Genomic DNA, 23116 nt, shown 5'->3' on the forward strand with positions numbered 1-23116 from the left:
TTTGATTTTGTGATCAGTGCAGAACATCTGTGAAGAAAGGTGCTCACAAAGATCAAATGGTTATTATAGCTAGGATCTCATGTCTTCCAATGCCAGCTGCTGTCAGATATTAAATAAGGAATTCCTTGGCATCCATAAGTGATATCATCAAGCAGGCCAAGCAGTCAATAATCCTAAAGAATTCACAAATGCAGCAAACATGGAAGCAAAAAGGTAAAACTAACTAACCTTTTTAAACATTTTACAGAATGCAAAATAATGATCAAATTCAAACAGAAATAGTAAATTAAATACACTTCAAAAGCTACTTGATGTGAAAAAAAAGAAATATTTATAAGAAGAAATGGCAATTCTCATAGTATTAGTTACTGGGCCTGGGAAGCTGCTAACCAGCAATTATGGCTTGGCATCTTATTTAAAGAGTCATTGACATTCATGTGACGAAGAATAACAAATTCTTTGTTTTCTTTATCTTGAGAATATATCGTAAATACTTTAATCAAGCCATTGATTCCTGCGGATTATACTTGGTAAAACAGAAATGGCACACCGTCTGGAGGAGAAGGTATCAGTGGCAGTAATCTCTGCATTTCCATATTTAATTGCATGCGCGCAGGATCAGCTTTGATGTCAGATGTCCTCCACTATTGTGTAAGTACAAATAGCCTTACTGTTTAACTCAATGCACATTTTGGGCCAACATAAGCTTCTCTATTTTCATTGTTTACTGCTTTTGTATTTATGGAAACTGTATCGAGAGGATCACTGCCTTAGTCTCCATTTTCTATCTGGTAGCAATGTTTTTATTCACTATTACAATGGGCTTTTTTGTCATTTGGATGTGATTGGATGGTTAAAGGTACTGGTGAAGATGGCTGGGTCATTATGGCAGAGAGAGCAAACAAGCACAAACACCACTGAGAAAGGAAAGGAGCAACAAACTGACAGATCACCACTACAGATACAGATATTAAAGGGACATACAAAAAAGACCAAGATTACAGTAGGTGACAGCCAGGCATGTGGAAGCTTTTAGATAAGGAACAAACATCTGCTTCCATTATTGTACTCCCATTGATACTGGGGAACCATTTCATTGATTTTAAATTGTTTTCTATCTCAAAACAGGCTACAAATGACTGAGATATGCCAAAATCAATACTAACATTTCATTTCACAAAACTTACAGTACAAGTGGTTTTCAAGGCAATCTTTAACTCAGTATTCATTTTAAGGAAACAGCAAATCATAGATAAGCAAGCATCCTTTCAAAATTCATTAAGATAAGACAAGACTGCCATTTCCAGTACTTTTCCCCCATATCCCAGAGTGTTCATCAAAGAATAGGAAATTTTCATGGTGCGCTGATCAATATTTCTATCTCATGAACACCAATAAAAGAAACTGCAGCTTAGCTGTTCACTCATCTCATTCACTGTGGGATTCTGCCCTGAAGTCTGGCCAATATGATAACAGTTAGTGCATCTCAAAAGTAATTAATCTGAGGTGAAGGATTCTGAGTCAGGATGTTCTACACAAATGTAAAGCCTTCCTAATATAAAGTCTGTGTCTTGCCGATATTTTCAACCTACTTAGATGAACAGCAATTGTGCAGACAAAGGGAAATGCATTTACTGTATATGTCCTTCTTATTCCTTTAAAGGCATCATAACATGCTTCACAGTCAATTTATTGGCTGTTAGCCAATATTCAATGCATAGTTAGAAGAATACAGAACTGCACACAGATAACTCCCATGAACAGGAACGTGATAATGATCAGATAATTTGTTGTTAGAAATTTTGAATGCAGGGTAAATACCCCCAGTACACCAGGAATACCTCCCTTGATCTTCATCTAACTAGTATCATGGGGTCCTTCATGTCCACTTGAGCAGGCAGACAGGACTTTAGTTTGATGTCTCTTCTAAAAAAAAAGACAAGATGTCAGAAACTGCAGAACTCCCAGAGTACTACACTTGAGTGTCTTCTTGGAGTTTTATGTTCAAGTCTCTGGAGTGAGCCTTGAACCACAGCCAGCTGGCTCAGAGTGGAGAGTACTACCAAATGAGAAATAGGTGATAGCTAAGAGGCTGCAATGGTGACACTCTGTACAAATGGAACTGACTACAGCATACCTTGGTATTTACAAATGACAACATCAATACTAACACTTGTAATCAAGGCACAAAACCTATCGTGACAAATCTTTAAAACCTTGAGCAATGTTTTATATCGTAGTTAAATAAAATATGATTGGAAGAGGTGGGAAAGAACTTCCTTAATAGGCTCAGCTAGTAAACAAACTACATGATGTGGTAATCAGTTGAATGTAATAAGTATGGGATTTGAAGTATGAAAACTGGTGGTATTGTATATAGCGAGGAAGATTGTCTAAGGCTCCAGCAAGATATAGATCAGCTGTAAAGTTGGGTGGAGCAATGGCAGACAGAATTTAATCCTGATAAATGCAAGATGATGCATCTGGGAGGGCAAACAGGGATAGGACATACACAATAAATGGCAGGTCCCTACAGAGTGTTGATGAACATAAGAACATTGGGGTGAAAATCCACACTTCCCTGAAAGTGTCCGCACAGGTGGTGAAGAAGGCACATGGAATGCTTGCCTTCATTGGCTATGGCAGAGAATACAAGAGCCAGGACATCACGTTACAACTTTATAAAACATTGGTTAGGCCACACCTGGAGGATTGTGTGCAGTTCTGTTCTTCACATTATAGGAAGGATGTGATTATGCTGGAAAGGGTGCAGAGGAGATTCACCAGGATGTTGACTGGATTGGAGCAATTCAGTAATAAGGAGAAACTGGAGAGGCTGGGTTTGTTTTTCCTGGAGCAGAGAAGGTTGATGGGTGACCTGTTAGAGGTATATGAAATTATGAGAAGGCTATATAGGGTAGATAGTAAAAATCTTTTTCCCATTGGTGGGGGTGTCACAGACTTGAAGGTATAGGTTTGAAGCAAGAGGTAGGAGGTTTAGACGTGACCTGAGGGGCAATTTTTCTGGGCTGCCTGAAGAGGTGGGGGCAGCAAATTCTCTCACAACATTTACAAAACACCAAGATAAGTGCTTAAGTAGCCAAGGGATAGAAAGCTACAGACCTAATGTGGGTAGATGGGATTAGGTACAACGGACATGGTGGTTCATAGAGTCTGTTTCCGTGCTATACGACCATATGACTCTAGATTCAAAAGCCTAGAAATTTGCACTGCCTTTTCACTGGCATTAAATGGGGTCAGCGATCTCCCTAACACTAGTTCTAAAGGCTCTAAAAGAAAATTATACAACTTGTTAGGCCCAATTTCAGAGCCACACTCACTTCATGTAAGACCTCTCTGTGTGATGTACAAGGGGCATTAGAGGTCAAATCTCACACATTCCCCAAAGCTGATTTCAGGAAGTTGCCCTTAAAAAAAGAACAAGTAAATTCAGAACTCTTTCAGATATTGGGAACTGTTAGCATGGAATGGGTGCTTACAATGTTGATGGGGTGGGTGATAGGGTCTTGCCAGGGAATCAAGGGAACCTGCACAGACTTCTGAAGAGCACTACAGACAGGAGGCAGTCCTCTTATGCAGAGGATGTTCATGGAACAGAATATTTAGGGAAGTTGCCGTGAAAGCATGAGTGCCCTCTATAAATACCTGTACTTATGGGAACCTTGTACTGGAGCAAAGTACCTTGTCCAGATGTGAAAGTAAAAGTGCATTTACCAAAAATAAGTTTCCACATTGCTTGGAGTGCTTTTCTTGACTTCTGCAGAGGACTTTTGAACTAGTACAATAAAATGGATTCTTAACCTCACAATCTGCCTTGTTATGACCTTGCACTTTATGTCTACCTGCACTGCACTTTCTCTGTAGCTGTTACACTTTATTCTGCATTCTGTTATTGTTTTACCTTGTACTACCTTGATGTACTGTGGAATGAATTGATCTGTATGTTTGGTATGTAAGACAAGTTTTTCACTCTGCCTCGGTACAGGTGACAATAATATACCAATTCCAATGCAGCAGTGAGCAGCAGAGTGACATACGTGGTATACTTTTGCAGAGACAACATGCAAGGATCCTGAAGTGTGATTCCAGAGAGTGAGAGTGATTCTGGCTATGGTAACAGTGCAGTCATTTTATCTTCCGGACAAACCTTATTAATGACTAGCTCTCACTTACTCATAAATGTGTGCAAAATTAGTAAAGCCAGCAATAGAATGGTATTTGTGTATTTTTTTGGGGCACTGCACAGACAAATTTCTAAGCTACAGTCTTGTCTTTATAATCACCCAATTTCAAAGGGGAAATTCTGGGATACGATGTTGGGTCGATTTTTCTTAACTAGCCTGAAGTTAAGAAAAATCAGCCAGAATTTGCATTCGTGGTAGCTATTCTGTTCCCGTGTGGGTGAATGAGATGAGGATGAGTTGATGCTTCCCTTATGATCAAATGGACATTAACATGTAAGAGCCAAATCACTCACTGTATGCAAATAAATCAGCAGAACCCTAAAATTGGTGGGTTATGCAACTGTGACAATAACACTGTCTTTCCAAGTATATTTTAACATACCAATCAACATTCTTCGTCATGAATAAGACCTTGTTTATCATTGTTAACCAAATACCATGGTTTCAGCTGGTGTTTGGTGTAACATCCAAGAAATAATACCATAAGATATAGGAGCAGAATTAGGCCATTTGGTCCATCAAGTCTGCTCCACCATTCAATCATGGCTGATTTTGTTTTTCAACCCCATTCTCCCGCCTTTATCAATCTCTGCCTTAAATACTTCCAATGTCTTGGCCGCCACAGCCTTCTGTGGCAACAAATTCCACAGATTCACCACTGTCTGACTGAAAAAAATTCCTTCTCATCTTAGTTTTAAAGGGAGGTCCCTTTAAAAATCTGAAGTGAAGAACAGGAGAAGTATTGATGGGTCTGGAGTCACCTTTAAACCAGACATGTAAGGACAGCAGATTCTCTTCCCTGAAGGGCAGTAGTGAAACAGATAGTTCTTTACAGCAGTCCATAATTCCATGGGAACTCTTGCTAATTAAAGTAGCTTTTAATTGCAAATTTATTAGTTATGACAATTTATATCTCATAATTACTGTGGTGTGGTTGGATTATTTGCCCAGGCCTCTGGATACTAGACTAATAACATAACCACCCCATTACTATACTTGTAAAGGTTTTCTACAATTTATTTTGTTAATGAACAAGTAAACAGAAAATTTAAGAAATGGGCAGAACAGGCCTTCAAAGCACTGCAGATGAGAAACACTATTCATGGACGATTCTTTGAACCTAAGGTACAGCATACTACAGTGGAAAATGTGTCCATTTATCTTCTGTTCACCTTAGTAAGAAGCAATCAAAACACTACCAAGTTTGGAAATTCATCATGATTAACATGCAGGATATTTGGAACTAATTAAGAATAATTCTGAATGTGGTACAATGGTTCTCTTTCTCAGATGTGGCTCTGCCATCAGGTATGAATGCAATGACCTTCACTCAAAAAGCAGATAATGAACTGGCATGTGACTTAAAAATCTAAGACAACACAAGAACCAGGTATGCCGATCTTCTTACAAACCTACTCGCAACTCTCATTGAATGTAAAAACATCCTGGTAAAACACTTGCACGTTTTAAAAGAAAATATAGCACCAACTAAACTAAGTTCAAAGATCTGAGTAAACTGAGTACAAAAGATTAGAAACAGTGAGAGGTGGGGCTGGGGGAGGTTGGGGAAAAGCTGCAGGGGTTAGGCTAAAAGCTGCAGGGGTTAGGCTAAAACTGGGAGAAGCTAAGCAGGGAAAAATAAGGTTAGCTTGAGATTTGAAAACTGAGAATGAACCACAATCAAAATAGAAAAATCTGTGCCAAACATAGATGGTCCAAAAACAAAGGTAAATTTCAACAACTGAAAATCTGACATAAAAACAGAAGTGCTGGAAATACTCAGCAGGTCAGTCAGAAGCTGTGGAGAGAGAAAGAGATTTAAAATTTCAGGTCAATGATCTTGCAACAGAACTGTTAAGAGGATCCAATATTTTCCTCCATTTGAAATAACAAGATTAAAAAAAAAACAGACTCGTCACCTAACATCCCGTTTTGCACAGAAGTATCAAAATACTTCAATTGTCAGATGAATAATTTGGACACATGAAAATTCTCTTTTCATGTACCTCTCATTTTCAAAGGTCTCTTTAAAGTCTTCCTCTTTGTGTTTTTTGGCTTTCTCCCCTAATCTCCAACAATCATCAGATGCTGAACTATGAAGTACTATTCTCACTTAAGGCACTATGATGTGAATATCCTACTTTGGAAGCATGGATTGGAAAGCCAACGATGGTTGAGACAAGAATTGAAGTCTCTTCAAAAGATAAGTTCCACTTCTTGTTCTTATTGATACCACTAGGTCTTGCAATAACTTAAAATTACGATTAAGATGACATAACTGTTGATGCCCTACTGGGGATGAATGGATTGGTTGCAAAATTTTAATTATTCTGTTGTTGAAAATGGAATTGTAGTATCAGATTGCTTGAGGGTTTGAATCTTGTTAAGAAGTTCATGGAAGATACAGAGAGCTTCCACTTAGTCGGTGACTTTGGAACGATGTGGAACAATAACATAGGGTATCATGCAGTGGTTGTGAATGTTACATATTGTGTCCGATCATGGGATTTTGTATGTCATTGGACGAAGAGAGAAAGGTGATCAGGACATTGCTCCAGGAGTTATCAAACAGTTCTATAATTTCTTCACAGAATAGATTCCAATGTTGTAGATATTCATGAAGTACCTGGATGTGTGCATCAAATATGGTCAACAACCAATAACCTCAAGGATATTTTTGTCTAGAGCAGTTGCCGACCAACATGCAATGAAAGGATGATAACATTTAGACTATTTAATCAATATTAACAACAGAAATTTGAGAATGACTTTAATCAAAAGAAATTACATAGAATTCCATCTTCCCTGGTTTCTCTGGTTTCTCAACAGAAGGAAAAAGCATCACAAGACAGAAGAAATAAGTCTCTTCAGTATAAGCCTGACATGAGATTGAGAAGGTGAGGACAAAATCTTTGTGTGTTTTTTTCAAAAGAATAATTAATTTTCAAATGGATTTACTCACGTTGACCCCATTGACCACTGTTAGGATTCAAGTAATTTGGATACAGTCCTTGTGGTTTATCCAGACGGTTCAAAACTTTTCGAATATTCATCATCTGTCAAAACAGCCTAAATTATTGCATTTTGAATTTCTAAATTGATAATATTACCTCTTTACAATAAAATCTCAGATTCAATTTTCAAAGTGAAACCAAAAAAAAATCAAAACTTCTGTATCAAAGTCTAATTTAATTAGGTTTCCAACACTTTCTTCTCCAGTTACAGCTCGTGTATGCTCCTTTGTTCTGTCAAACTCAGTATAAATTAAATATTTTATGTTTTTTTTTTACAATAAAAAGACTGAAATTCTCACTTGTAGAATGAGAAACTGGAAGACAAGAAGCAACACTGCATGTACTTAAAGCAAGGTTTTGAAGGGGAAGGATAAGTATTTGCTGTGGTACAACAGGCGATAACACACAGCAAAACTGTGCACAATTCAATCTGAATGAAAGCCAGGTTCTTCTGGAAAGAGCAAGATGGAAAACAAAGGAGAAAGAAGAGGTAGACTATCCTACAGTGCTTTCAGTACATCACAATGTGATCAGCTCAAAAAGGTTTGTTGCTTTATCCTTTTAACAGGAGAAATACTTGTGGAGAAATTGTTTGACATTTAGTACATTCATCTTATGATGAATTTATTATAAACTTTATGATTATTTTGTAACAAGTTTTTCACCATCCTAGATACTAATTATTCTGTAAATCAATCAATAGTTTGTAAGCAATACGTTTTATATCACATGTGACAGTGACTGACCTTTTCTGCAAAAACTGGTTTTCCAGACAGTTGACTTAAATGCATGAACTCGAGATGCAAGGTGCCAAATTCAGCCAAGATACTGCTACCTCCTGATGCCCAAGGCCAGTTCCGACCAATTCCGCTGTAAAAGCATTCCATGTCGTCAAGTTGCATAATGTAGACAAATCATTTTCTATTAAACATAAACTAAACTATTTTAAATAGGTCAAATATTTAAATTGCTAGGACTCAAAAAATAATCTGTAAATTTCAATGTCAGGAGCAAAACTGAATTCATTAGCAATGATTTCACCAAATAAAAATTGCAATTTGTGATAAAGCATATGAAATTCACAATATTTAAAACTCAGTAACCTTTATGAATCATTACTGTTTATTTATTGCAAATGTTCAGGGTGCTTCTATTATTAGAGTGACCAACCCACAGCTTAGAAGTCACAGAAAAATCTATTCCCGAAATGCAGACCTTCCACTACATTCAAATTGACAGTAAAATATCTTTCTTTCTCTGATAAGCTGAACCAGAGTAAGAATCCTTGCTGCTGCCTGGTGCTGATTGCTGCAGCATTATTGTGTCCAGCCATCAGAGGAGTAGCAGGAAATGGCAAAGGGTAACTGAGAGACTCATGGTGAGATGTGGGACACAACATTCAGTGATGTGTTGAGTAGGAAGGCCCCATGGGACATGTGGTCTTGGGATTTTGCTCATCACCCAATTCAATATGGAACATGACCAGGATCCTACTTCATGAGTTGTTGAATGATTATATAAATGCTGGTCTTGCAGCAGGCCAGAAATGAGTCAGTGGTACACAATAACATATACTGTGCATTGTGACAGAATAACTTCTTTTATTAAAGAACTTCAGTTACAACTGAAGAGAAAAACTGAACCAAGGTGAAGGCCAAAAACAAAAAACAGCATAATACAAAGTGAGATGAAAGTCCAGATTCAGCTCATACCTGATTATTTTTTTTTACCAAGTCAATGAAGTCTGAAAAACAGCCTGGAATAGTATAAAGCATGGGGTGCATCCTCTTTGACTCTTTTTCTCATTCATGAGAATTTTCTTTGCAGAAATTGCATGAGGCTAGTCCACAGAATAACAGTAACTGAATTTCAAATTTCAATTTCATTGGATGTGATATGTAATGTGCTGTATAAAAGAAACTGTTTTCTCTTTTGATTGGAAAGGTTTGCCTCTCCTGATTTATAATCCATCTCAAAAAACAACATATTTTGTATGATGCTGTTAAAAGAAAGGCAGTATCTTAATATAAGTACTCATTAACCCTTTATGATTAAGTATCAAGTAACATCATATAAACTGAGCACATTTAGGGAAATGTTCAAAGCCTTGTTTAGATGTCCAAAGCATCTTGGCTTATGGTACAGCTAAATAATCAGTCTATTCAGAATTCTCTAAATTTAAACTGGTAAATCAATTAGTTCAGTGACCCATCAATCAGATTGCAGTCTTCTGGACTCAACATGGGAGTTCAACAATTTCAGATAAAGATTCTGCTTCTTCCATTTCCATTTCTTCTGAACAAACTTATGTCCTATTACCATCCTCTTTCACTTTGCTCTATTATCCTTTTTTAATCTTCAATCTCTCCTGTCTTCAAACCTACATTCCCTTTATTTTCTCTTGCCCTTCTTTCTTTCTCTGCATCTTAGAACCTGTTTGTCTCTAACAATTATTATGATTCCCTCTGTGAGATATCAAGAAACAGGTGACACAGAGGCGTAGCTGGTAGAGCTGCTGCCTTACAATTCCCATGACCTGGGTTCAATCTCCAACTCCAACAAATTTAATAAATGCAGTACAGTAAATAAATTTTCTGAACTCCTACTGTAAGGCAGAGGGTGGTTGTAGATGGAGCGTATTCTGCCTGGAGGTCGGTGACCAGTGGTGTTCCGTAGGGATCTGTTCTGGGACCCCTGCTCTTTGTGAGTTTTATAAATGACTTGGATGAGGATGTGGAAGGCTGGGTTAGTAAGTTTGCTGATGATACAAAGGTTGGTGCTGTTGTGGATAGTGTAGAAGGTTGCTGTAGATTACAACAGGACATTGATAGGATGCAGAGCTGGGCTGAGAGGTGGCAGATGGAGTTCAACCCCGAAAAGTGTGAAGTGATACACTTCGGGAGATTGAATTTGAAGGCAGAATACAAGGTTAATGGCGGGACTCTTAGCAGTGTGGAGTCCAAGACCATAGATCCCTCAAGGTTGCCGTGCAGGTCGATAGGGTTGTTAAGAAGGCGTATGGTGTGTTGGCCTTCATTAGTCGGGGTATTGAGTTCAAGAGCTGTGAGGTAATGTTGCAGCTCTGTAGAACTCTGGTTAGACCACACTTGGAGTATTGTGTTCAGTTCTGGTTGCCTCATAATAGGAAGGACGTGGAAGCTTTAGAGAGGGTGCAGAAGAGATTTACCAGAATGCTGCCTGGATTGGAGAGCATGACTTATGAGAAGAGGTTGAGTGAGCTAGGGCTTTTCCCTTTGGAGAGGAGGATGAGAGGTGCCTTGACAGGTGTACAAGATGATAAGAGGCATAGATCGAGTGGACAGTCAGAGACTTTTTCCCAGGGTGACAATGGCTAACACAAGGGTGCATAGTTTTAAGGTGATTGGAGGAAGATATATAAGGGGGATGTCAGGGGTAAGTTTTCTTTTACACAGAGAGTGGTGGGTGTGTGGAATGCACTGCTGGCAGAGGTTGTGGGGCAGATACATCAGGGACATTTAAGGACTCTTAGATAGCCACATGAAGGATAGAATAATGGAGGGCTATGTGGGAGGGAAGGGTTAGATAGATCTTAGAGCAGGATATACTGTCAGCACAACATTTTGGGCTGAAGGGCCTGAACTGTGCTGTAATGTTCTATGTTCTAAGGCATACTGTGTACAGCATTATTCTCCTTATTTAATTTGTAATTTTCCTCATGTTAGTGTATTGGAAGCAGTTCAGACAAGATGTACTATACTAATAGCTGGAATCAGCGAGCTGCCTTAAGAGGAAAGGCAGAACTGTATCCCCTGGAGTTCAGAAGAATGAAAGGGGACTTGAGTGAAACACAAGATGCTGAAAGATCTGGTGGATGTGGAGAGACTGCTTCCTTTTGAGGGAGATCTAAGAATTCGGTGGAAGTTTGAGGTTAGAGGGTCATCATTTAAAAACAAATGGCTCGCACAGAGATGAGAACTCTTTTTTCCCCAGTGGGTTGTGACTCTTTGGAACTCTCTTTCTCAAAGGATAGAGTCCTTTAATTTTTTTTTAAAAAAGCTGAGTGATAAGATTCTTGACAAGCGAGAAGGAGGGTGTGAAAGGTTACTGTCAGTGGACAGGAACGTGTAGATAAGGTTGACAATCAGACCAACCATTATTGTAGTAAATAGCAAAAAGGGTTTCTGGGGTGAGTGGCCTACTCCCACTCTTAATCCTGATGTGTGGGGTTTATTTTATTTACAGGTGGTTTAGGACATTTTGAATTACAGGTTATTCTTTCAAGATGCGCTGCTTTTTTCAAATTCTTTCAGGAGAAGTGAATATCACTGGCAAGGATGTGAGACTCAGAGGGGAAACTGCAGGTGGTGCTGTTACTATTCAGCACCACTCATCTTCCTGGACAGGTAAGATCCTGGGATTCAGAAGTGCAGTGAAGGAAGTTTGGCAAGTTGCCGCAGTATATTTGTAGATGATGCACACTGTAGCTTTGATATTCTAATCGAGGACAAAGTGAGGAATGGTGGTGCCAATCAAGCAGACTGCTTTGTTCTGAATGATGTTAAGCTTCCAGTGCTTTTGGAGCCATGCTCATCCAGACAAACTGAGTTTACCCTAGCACACATCTGATATATAATGGAAAAGCTTTGTTGAGTTAGGAGATGATTCACTCATCACCATGCCTCTGATCTGCTCTTATAACAACAGCTATTATGTAGCTTGTTTGTAAACACTCGTGATCAAAGATGACCCTCCTTGGAAGTTGGCAAAGGGGTATTTGGCAATGGCAATAAAGTGTTAAGGATGGATGGTTGTACTCACCCTTGTTAGAGATGTTCAATTAAAATAACAAAGATGCAGTTGCTGGAAATTTGACAAAAAAAAAGGAAAGTGCTGGAAATACTCCAGATCAGTATAGAGAAAGCAGAGTTTTCAGGTCAATGGATACACTTTTTCTGTGGAGAGGTCACTGAGCTGAAATGTTAACTGTTTCTTTCTCCACAGATACTGCCTGACCCTCTGAGTATTTTTAGTGCTTTGTTTTTATTGGAGTTATTCACTGCCTGGTACTTGTGTGGCAAAAATCTTACTTGCCACTTATCAGCTGAAGCCTGAATGTTGTCCATGCCTTGCTGAATATGCATGTGGACAGCTTCACTATCAAAAGAGTTATGAATGGAACCAAACAGTCCAATCACCAACAAACCTCTCTACCTCTGATTTTATGAAAGAGTGAAGATCACCAGTGAAGTGGATGATGGATGGTGTAGGGCCTTAGAGACATTACCCTAAGGAATGTCTGTGACTGAAATGAATGACATCCATTGAGTTGAGACAATTAGTTCTAACAAATACAACCATCTTTCTTTGTCCCAATTGTGACTTCAGCCAGTAGAGAGGTTTCCCAAAGATTCTCATTACCTCAATTTTACTAAGATTTCTAATGCTACCTTTGGTCAAATGCTGCCCTGATATCAAGGACAATCACTCTCACTTAACTCTTAATTCAACTTTAAGTTAAAAAGTTACATGTTCCTGGTGGAACTCCAACTGAACAACAGCGAGCAGATGTGAAAACAAAAGAGACTGCAGATGCTAGAATCTGGAACAAAAAACAAAGTGCTGAAAGAACTCAGTGGATCAAGCAAAATTTGTGGAGGCAAGAGGTATGTATTGATGCATTATTGGTGAGTAAGTGCCATTTGATACCACCATCAATTGTACTTTCTATTACTCTGCTGCCTGCTGAGAGTAGACTGATGTGATTGTAAGTGGCAGCAATAGATGCATCCAACATTTTGAAGACAGGGCATACCCATGCAATTTTCCATACTGTCAGATAGATGACAGTTTGGTTCGAGGACCTCCTAGTTCCAGAGTACAAATCTTCAGCGTTATAACTGCAACCTTCTTATGTTTGAGTGGAAGAGAGATGTTATAGAATCAGAGTCATACAGCATGAAAACAGGCCCTTCAGCCCAATGGATCTGTGCCAACCATCAAGAGCCCACATACTATGCTGATCCCATTTTTATTCTCTCCACATTCCCATCAACTCTCCCCAGAGTCTACTACTCAATTATATACTAGGGGCAACTTACAGTGGCCAATTTACCAAGCCACTTGTACTTAGGATGTTGGAGAATGCTAGAACACCCAGAGAAACCCACAGAGAAAACTCCATACAGACAGCACTGGAATTCAGGATTGAACCTGGGTTACTGGAGCCATGAGGCAGTAACTCTATGAGCTGCGACAATGTGCCAATCTGTTTCTTGAGATCTCACAGAGGGATTCATTATGGCTGAAGACTGGCTTTCAGGATAAGAAGAATATGAAGAGAAGCATCCTTTAGGGATCTTACAGATACCTGCAAATGCTTCACCCAAGCATTTGTGCTTGGCTCCTCATTTAGTGCTGTGGCAATGCCACACAATGAATGGCAAATTTCTTAGTGTGAACTTAAAATTTGTCACCCCTAAAATAATGTAATGGAGAGAGGCATCTGCGACAGGTGGCTTAGATTAGTTTGGATAGGCAGCATAAAAACAGGCTGTTCAACCCATGCTGACATTTATGCCCCATTTGAACTTCTCTTATCCTTCCTCATCTAACTCTATCAGCATTGTCTTCTATTTCCTTTTCCTTCCTATGCGTGTGTACCATTTGCTTCAATCACTCCCAGAGAAATGAGTTCCACATTCTCACCACTCTTTGATGGAGGAATATGCTTCTGAATTCTCATCTGATTTCCTGTGACAATCAAACTGTTGACCTCTAGTTATGTTCTTTCTCACAAGACAAGCAAAAACATTCTCCCTCTACCCACTCTGTCAAAAAGTTACATCATTTTAAAAAGCTCTGTTGTATCACCCCTCAGTCTTCATGGGGAGGAGGCCAAGTAGGTTTTTCCCTTGTGTTGATTCCCTCACCAGGAGCTGCAGACCCAGCCTGGCAGACATGGCCTTCAGGATTCAGCTAATTAAGTAAGTGACAGTGCAACTACACCGCTCTTGGGGATAGATGTTGAAGTCCCCCATCCTGAGAACAGGATTTCTTTCATCCTTTCCACCCCCTGCTCCTTCCAGGAGTTATTCAACATGGGAGAATTGATGAGAATGGGGGGGGGGGAAGGAAGAATGGGTTAGGGTATGGTTAGTGTGAATATGGTGAATGATGGTTGGCATGGATGCAGTGGGCTGAAGGGACTAGTTCCATGCTGTATTTTTTAATGACTCTACACCTGCATTAGTTTTCATTCATCAGCTGAGGATGGGCAGTGGCTGGTAATCAGCAGGAGGCTTCTCTGCATTTGATTGGAAGCAACAAGACCACTGGGTACACTGTCAATGTTGAGGACTCCTCTGCACTGTAATCTTTGATCATCCATCCTACCAGTGGACTGTTCTGAGCTATATGTTCATTATTACTTACACATTGTAGCACAGTTCACTCAGCCCATAGGGTCTATTCTGGCTCCCATCAGCCCCATTCCCATTCTCTTTTCCCCTGTTGTCCTGCTACTTATTCTCTCTCACATGCCCATCAAATCTTTTTTGCCATTAGCCTAATTAAGGAGAAATTTTCTGTAGCCAATTTATGTACCGGTACATCTGTGGAATGAGAGAAGAAATTGGGGCACAGAAGAAACACATGAAAGAAAATGTAAACTTTACATAGATAGCAAACAAATCCTACATTTATACTACATTTTAAGTGGAAAGTAGCTTGTATTAACTGTGTGAACTTGGTTCAGTACTTTCACTTCTAAGCCAGAGGCTTGTAGGATAAAGCTGCACAGAAGGACTTAAAACATAATTTATGCTGACACTTCAATGAAGTACAGATTGGATGTTCTATCAAAGTTAAAGAGTATTTCAATAAAACAATAAACAAAAATTCTATCTGTCTGTTCTCTTATTCAGGTGGATTCAATGATATGATCTGGAAGGAAGCATGGAATTCTCCCAATGCTGAGGTCATAATCATTCTCTCAGCTCGTAGATCAACTGGCCATGATGTTTGTGAGATTTTATTGTGCTAAAATTCATAGCTATACACAGCCAGAGAGGATTCACTTGTAAATGTAATTAATTAGATATTATGTCTTCAAATGTGTTGTCTACATTAAAGCTCATTCTTTTTCTCTTGTATTTACATAATTCAGGCAAAAAAAAACTGCTGTCCAAGGTATTTGATGAACTAACTGAAACTCTACTAACTTAGCACAGAGGGTGCTGAAATTGATATATCACTCATTTTTGACGAGGATGGATTATAAATTGCTTACAATGTGAAAGTGGATGCATTATTGAAGAAATGAACAAACTCAAAAGGATGTACGTATTATTAGGAATTAGCTAAGCAGCAGAGTTTACACAGTGATCACTTGATCCAGAAATAATCAACATTTGATTGAAAAGGTGGATGAAAGAAAAAGGGTTGAAGAGAAATGGCAATAGAGTATGCTCATGTGATTAGAGTTAATTTACTTATGTGAAAGATAAACACTGACATTGATGGTTGGGACTGTGCCCATGCTGTGACTTCCACATAATTCTATGCTTATATAAAACATGCAAATATTTAAGAAACCATCATTCAAATTTTCAGCAAGTAAATTATTATTTAATCATTGGATTGTCTTGTATTTATATAACCCTATAATTTCACAAAAAATATTAGGTTTGACTTTTAAAAAAAGGGACTGACTACAGAGTATATGGTTGTACTGGACAAGATCTTAAAAGGGGTTTGAAAGTCTGCTCATTTGGTAGCAGTCTCAAACGAGTGTCAGTAAATCACAGGTTGAAGCCTCACTTCAGAGCTTCAGCACTAATCTAATCCAGGATCAATAAGAAACACTGCATTGTCAAAGATGAGACCTGAAGCTTTTGTCCCCTTGGATGTTCACGATCCTTTTCCACCTCTGTTTACATAACCTCGATAAAGATGATGTGGATCAGGGCATTTTTAGAACCTGACAACGATCTACATAAGTCCAAGTAGTAATGATAAATAAAAGCAAAGGCCTAAAAATTGTTTGGTGTCTGTATAGGCACGTTAATGTGTCATGTGTGGAAGGCCATCAAATGTTTCGATGGCTCAGCGCTGAAGAGTTGTATTTGTTGCAGCCCCAAAATGCTATGCACAGTAAACCAGCTCTCCATATTTAATATGCTCAAAGATCTTTTAAATTGACACCAAGACCATACTGATTTACTATAGAGAGCAAATCAATGCCACCTGAATACCACAAAAATATTGAACTCCTCAGTTTCATTATGAAGTACCGAACATGGAAAAGCTCAGAGCTCTGTTTTTGGTTCAAATGAAGTCTGTAGTTGACAAAGTCCTGTAAAAGGTCTCCAATCATCCACCCTTTCTAAACTTCAACTTATTAAAGACCCAGATACACGAATCCTGCACTGTACACAGTTCAGTCACTTGTCACTCTGTCTACATTGATCCACAGTACATCTCTGTAAACTAATATACTGCATTTCAAATCCATGTCCTCAAATTCCTCACCTGTTGATCCTCTGACATCAGCCTTCTCTCATTCTACCCAAAAATTAATAAGGCAATTTTGACACTTCAGCCTTGCTGTCAGACATCTTTCTCTAAGCAAACACTTTCCACTGGCCACACTCTAATCTAGCTCCAATAGATTTAAGATAAATGGTGAAAGTATTTTTTCACCTAAAGCATGGCGAGTCTGAGAGTTTTGACAAAGGAACTGTCTAAATAGATGCTTTTTTTGATGAGCTTTGATATGATAGATTAAATGGTCATCTTCCATACCGTAATTTTCTATGATTCTCTGCTCTGTAAACCAGGATGACTTTCATGCAAAAAGATAGAATTTAATTCCAGCTGCACCTATTACTTTCATGGATGGAACCAGTATCTTAGGGAAGGAGGAGAGCAAGTGGTGAAAAAACACTATCGCCTGTGAAAGATGAGGGCTCTGTCAATTTCTGCAGCAATGAACGGACAGGTCATGGCTAAAGTACATAGGAAATGAAGCAGCTCATTTCTCTTATTGTTCCTGCTCCATCATCTTTTGATGGCGATGGCAGTTCCAGCTCTGATCTCAATTCCTGATGTTTATCTCTCCACATTCATCAATAACATGTACCTTCCGGGCATTGCTGCCTTTTAAACTCTGCATCCGTGATCCTCGGCGCCAGAGTGTACCATGTTTGGAGGTTATTCCTTGCATTGCTATAAAGTTGATAAACTTGAAGTTAAGATTAAATCCACAGCTTTCCAATTGTTAAGCACCAAACAAAATATTTCTTCCTTATCTACAGTGTCATTTATTATAATATTTTAAATATCTCAATCAGACCTTCTTTTAAATCCACAGTTTATCTGGTCTTTTTCACAGATCACTGTATCACAACTCACAATTGCAGTATTCATAGATAATGAGCTAGCGATGGGGCCTATGATTCACAGCAAACTATCTACTGTACCTTATTCACTCAGAAAACGTATTTAAAGAGTAGAGGAAACAAAAGCAAATTCTCCCATTAAAAACAGGCTAGAAAATGCAGTGAGTGAGGGGTAGTACATATAAATTTTGTTCATAAAATCACTCTCAGTCATTTGCAGTGATGTGGTCACCAAGTTTGATTGGCCAAATCACCCCCACTCCAACAGGTTTTAGGGTTAATCAATATATGCAGCCTTTAATATTCCACCTAATTCCCAATTAGCATCGTCTGCTTTTATCCCCTGACCCTGGCCATATAAATATCCAGATCCCAGTAGGTAGTGGATTATCATTCAAGCCTGATGTATATTGTAGTCAGGTGGAGTAGACTGGAACTTTGTTTATCCTTCTGTTTTATATCATTTCAGCAGCAGAAGCATACCTTCAATGCAACAAAATCACTTACATTTGCAATGGAACTAGTATCCAGGTGTATTCTGCAAAAGATAATGCCTATCACTGACCTTTATTTTGAATTTTTTTTGTTAGGAATTATGAAAATAAGCATTTCACACCTAATTTTAATGTTCAATTCAGTTTAAACATTCTCAAATATTATTCCCAATCTACATACTTATAACATAAAAAGCCTGATGCAAGCATTTATTTTGGTGGTTTTGAATTTCACACCTACGACACTCACTGTCAACACAGTTTTAATTTGTGGGTGAGGGGTGGGGAAGGGAAAAGTCACCCAAAAATGCTTTTTAAAAAATAAAAAAAGGACCTAACATACGACCTTAGCTATGCTTAGTTCACTTCATAACTACATCTTTGTATTTCTTGAAAGGTGGTCTGAACTTAGTTCTGTAATGAGCATTGTGTCAGCCACAAGAATTCAGTGCCACTCAGCACAAACTTCTTTGACTGGGGTCTTGTCTTGCTACCATGCTTGGAGGTGGGGGAAAGCTGAGGAAGGCTTCATATCTGAAATATCGCGATTCATATTTTGATGATGGAGAAGCTAATGAAAGTAAGGGTAGATAGGGTTGAGGATTTCCACCCAAAGTCTTTAAAAGATGATGAAATTGTGGCTGCTCAAGTGGAGAACATCCAAAACTAATCTATTCAAAAACTGTCACTTCACATTGGCATTTCTGCCAACTTACTTTATGATTTAAGGAAAGCCTAGCGTGACACTATTACAGCACCAACGATTGGGGTTCAATTCCTGTCGTTGTCTGTAAGGAGATTGTACGTTCTCCCGTGTCTGCGTGGGTTTCCTCCAGGTGCTCCGGTTTCCTCCCACATTGCAAAGACGTACGGGTAGGTTAATTTGGGTTTAAAATGGGTGGTGCGGACTCGTTGGGCCGGAAGGGCCTGTTACCACGCTGTAAATAAAATTTATTAGCTTAATGTCATTTATGGTAAAGTTACTAGAATGAGTTATCAGAGACAGAGAAACTAAGCGAATGGAATAATATGAGCTGATCAGAGGGGGTCAACATGGATTTGTAAAGGGGGTAAAAACAAAATTCTGTGGATTCTGCAAGTCTGAAATAAATATTCAATATTCCAGGTCAATGTCCATTCATCAGGATTTATAAAGTATCTGATGAATTTAGTTGAATATTTTGAGAAGATAACTAACATGGTAACAAAAAACACAGTACCTGGATATCACTTGCACAACTCCCCAAAGGTTTTCAATATAGTTACACATAGGAGGATATTGAGAAAAATAAAAGCACATGGATTATGGGTAATTTATTGCCTTGGGTCTGGAATTGATTACGGGATAGGAAACAGAACATATGGGTAACAGTATATACTCTAATTGTCAGGATGTGACTAGTGATGCCCTCCAGGGATCTGTATCGAGGCTTCAGCCTTTCACTAGATTTATAAATTGCTTATAAATGATGGAGGAACAGTGAGCGATATATTCAGGGTTGCCGGTGGCAATAAGTTCAGTGACACAGCAAATAAAGTTGCCAAGGACAGTGACAGATTAACTGAGTGAGTAGATTCTGGCCAATGAAGATCAATATGGGGAAATGCAAATCATCCACTTTGGATCTAAAAAAAAATCACATTGAAAATACTTTTGGTAAGTTGGAAGCAATGGATAAATGAAAAGATTTAGGGTTCCATGTGCATAAGGAAATAAAAGCTAATGGACATGTACAACATTTAAAATATTAATAGAACGTTGATCTTATTCTCAAAGAGTATAGATGGTGGGGTGGGGAGGAAAGAATACCAAGGGGTGAAAGTTACAGTTATATAAAACTCTGGTTACGCTCTGTTAAGAATATTATGCTCAGTTCTGAATGATCAGTAACAGGAAAGAGATACTAGCCTTAGACTGTATTCAGCATAAATTCACCAGAATGATAGTAAGGTTAAAAGGTTTAAATGCTGACAACAGTTTGCAAAGTCCAGAATTCTACAGTCTTGAGTATAGAAGGTTAAGGGCAATGTAATTGAGATGCTGAAGACGATGAAAGGATTTGATAGGATAGTGAAAAATGATTTCCACTGGTGTGGAAGCGTGACTTTAACGATACACCATGCCATTAGAGATGCCATTAGGAAGCAATTTTTTTTTTTACACAAATAGTAGTGGAAATTTGGAACACTCTGTCAACCTCAAAACTGTTGAGGCTGGGTCAACTTAAAATTTCAAAGCTGAGGTTGATGAGAGTTTTGCTAGAAAAGATCATTAAGGATTATGTTTCCAAAACCAGTAGTGGAGCTAAGATACTAAATAGTGGAACAGGCCTGAGAGGCCAAAAGGCCTACTCCCTGTTAATTTAGAACACAGAACATGTGGGCCGACATTTTATCCTGCTCTAATATCTATCTAACCCTTCCCTCCAACATAGCCCTCCATTTCTCTATCATTCATGTGCCTATCTAAGAGTCTCTTAAATGTCCCTAATGTATCTGCCCCCACAACCTCTGCAGGCAGTGCATTCCACGCACCCACCACTCTCTGTGTAAAACACTTATCTCTGACATCCCCCGTAACTTCCTCCAATCACCTTAAAATTATGCCCTCTCATGTTAGCCATTCCCACCCTGTGAAAAAGTCTCTGACTGTCCACTCGATCTATGTCTCTTATCATCTTGTACACCTCTATAGTCACCTCTCATCCTCCTTCGCTCCAAAGAGAAAAGCCCGAGCTTGCTTAACCTATCCTCATAAGACATGCTCTCCAATCCAGGCAGCATCCTGGTAAATCTCCTCTGCACCCTCTCTAAAGCTTCCACATCCTTCCTATAATGAGGCGACCAGAACCGAACATAATACTCCAAGTGTGGTCTAATCAGAATTTTATAGAGCTACATTACCTCACGGCTCTTGAACTCAATACCCTGACTAATGAAGGCCAACACACCATACACCTTCTTAACAATCCTATCAACCTGTGTGGCAACCTTGAGGGATCTATGGACGTGGACATCAAGATCCCTCTGTTCCTCCACACTGCTAAAAGTCCAGCCATATAACCTAGTATTCTGCCCTCAAATTCGATCTTCCAAAGTGCATCACTTCACACATATCCTGGTTGAACTCCATCTGCCACTTGTCAGCCCAACTTTGCATCCTATCAATGTCCTGTTGTAATCTACAGCAACCTTCTACACTATCCACAACACCACCAACCTTGGTGTCATCTACAAACTTACTAACCCACCCTTCCACATCCTCATCCAAGTCATTTATAAAGATCACAAAGAGCAGGGGTCCCAGAACAGATCCCTGCAGAACACCACTGGTCATTGACCTCCAGGCAGAATACGCTCTGTCTACAACCACCCTCTGTCTTCTATGGGCAAACCAATTCTGAATCCACACAGCCAAGTTTCCCTGGATCCCATGCTTTCTGACTTTCCTTCCATGAGGAACCTTATCAAACACTTTACTAAAATCCATGTACACCACATCCACTGCTCTACCTTCATCAATGTGCTTTGTCACATTCTCAAAGAATTCAATCAGGCTTGTGAGGCACAACCTTCCCCTCACAAAGCCATGCTGACTGTCCCTAATCAGCCTATGCTTCTCCAAATGCCCATAAATCCTGTCTCTTAGAATCTTCTCCAGTAACTTGCCCACCACTGAAGTAAGACTCACTGGTCTGTAATTCCCAGGGTTATCCCTACTCCCTTTCTTGAACAAAGGAATAACATTTGCCACCCTCCAATCATCTGGCACTACTCCTGTGGGCAGTGAGGACGCAAAGGTCATCACCAAAGGTGCAGCAATCTCCTCCCTTGCTTCCCATAATAACCTTGGATATATCCCGTCCGGCCCTGGTGATTTATCTATCCTAATGTTTTTCAAAAGTTCCAGCATACTCTCTTTCCACACGTTGACATGCTCTAGTGCATCAGCCTGTTGTGTGCCACCCTCACAAACGTCAGGGTCTCGCTCACTGGTGAATACTGAAGCAAAGCATTCATTAAGGACCTCCCCTACTTCTTCTGACTCCAGGCACATATTTCCTATTTTATCCCTGATAGGTCCTAACCCTCACTCTAGTCATCCTCCTATTCTTCACATACGTGTAGAACACCTTGGGGTTTTCCTTAATCCTACTCACTACAGAACACTGCAGCACAGTACAGGCCCTTTGGCCCACAATGTTGTGTCGACATTTTATCCTGCTCTAAGATCTATCTAACCCTTCCCTCCCACATAGCCACCTATTTTTCTATCATTCATGTGTCTATCTTAGAGTCTCTTAAATGTCCCTAATATATCTGCCCCCACAACCTTTGCAGGCAGTGCGTTCCATGCACCCACCACTCTCTGTGTAAAAAACTTACCCCTGACATCTCCCTTATACCTTCCTCCAATCACCTTAAAATTATGCCCCCTCGTGTTAGTCATTGTCACCCTGGGAAAAAGTCTTTGACTGTCCACTCGATCTATGCCTCTTATCATCTTGTACACCTCTAATAAGTCACCACTCATCCTCCTCCTCTCCAAAGAGAAAAGCCCTATCTCGCTCAACCTATCCTCACCAAGGCCTTCTGATGCCCCCTTCTAGCTCTCCATTCTTAAGCTTCCTCCTGGCTACTTTGTAACTCTCCAGAGCCCTGTCTGATCCTTGCTTTCTAAACCTTAGGTAAGCTTCTTTCTTCCTCTTGACAGGATATCCTGTCTCTTGTTAACCATGGTTCCTTCACTCTACCATCTTTACCCTGCCTCAATGGAACAAACCTATCCAGAACTCCATGTAAGTACTTCCTAAACCACCTCCACATTTCTGTTGTGCACTTCCACAAGAACATGTGTTCCCAATTTACACTCCCAAGTTCCTGCCTAATAGCATGATAATTCCCCCTCCCCCAATTAAATACTTTCCCATATTGTCTGCTCCTATCCATCTCCAAGGCTATGGTAAAGGTCAAAGAGTACTTCGTTCTGCAACAATTCCCGCCTCATCTGCTGAGTGCCTCCA

At 39.4% G+C, this 23116-nt stretch overlaps 1 protein-coding gene across 2 annotated transcripts in view; it reads right to left on the reverse strand.

The window, feature by feature from the left end:
• Positions 1 to 23116, reverse strand: part of man1a1 (mannosidase, alpha, class 1A, member 1) — a 340636-nt gene that overhangs the window by 23640 nt on the left and 293880 nt on the right. For both annotated transcript variants that reach the window (XM_052025482.1, XM_052025483.1), the window contains exons 6-7: positions 7966 to 8089; positions 7168 to 7261 (exon numbers count right to left, since the gene is read on the reverse strand). In XM_052025482.1, coding sequence (XP_051881442.1) covers positions 7168 to 7261; positions 7966 to 8089 — 218 coding nt within the window. The remainder of the gene's footprint in view (positions 1 to 7167; positions 7262 to 7965; positions 8090 to 23116) is intronic.

Source organism: Pristis pectinata, chromosome 10, assembly GCF_009764475.1.
Source record: "Pristis pectinata isolate sPriPec2 chromosome 10, sPriPec2.1.pri, whole genome shotgun sequence".
Classification (NCBI taxonomy): Eukaryota; Metazoa; Chordata; class Chondrichthyes; order Rhinopristiformes; family Pristidae; genus Pristis; species Pristis pectinata.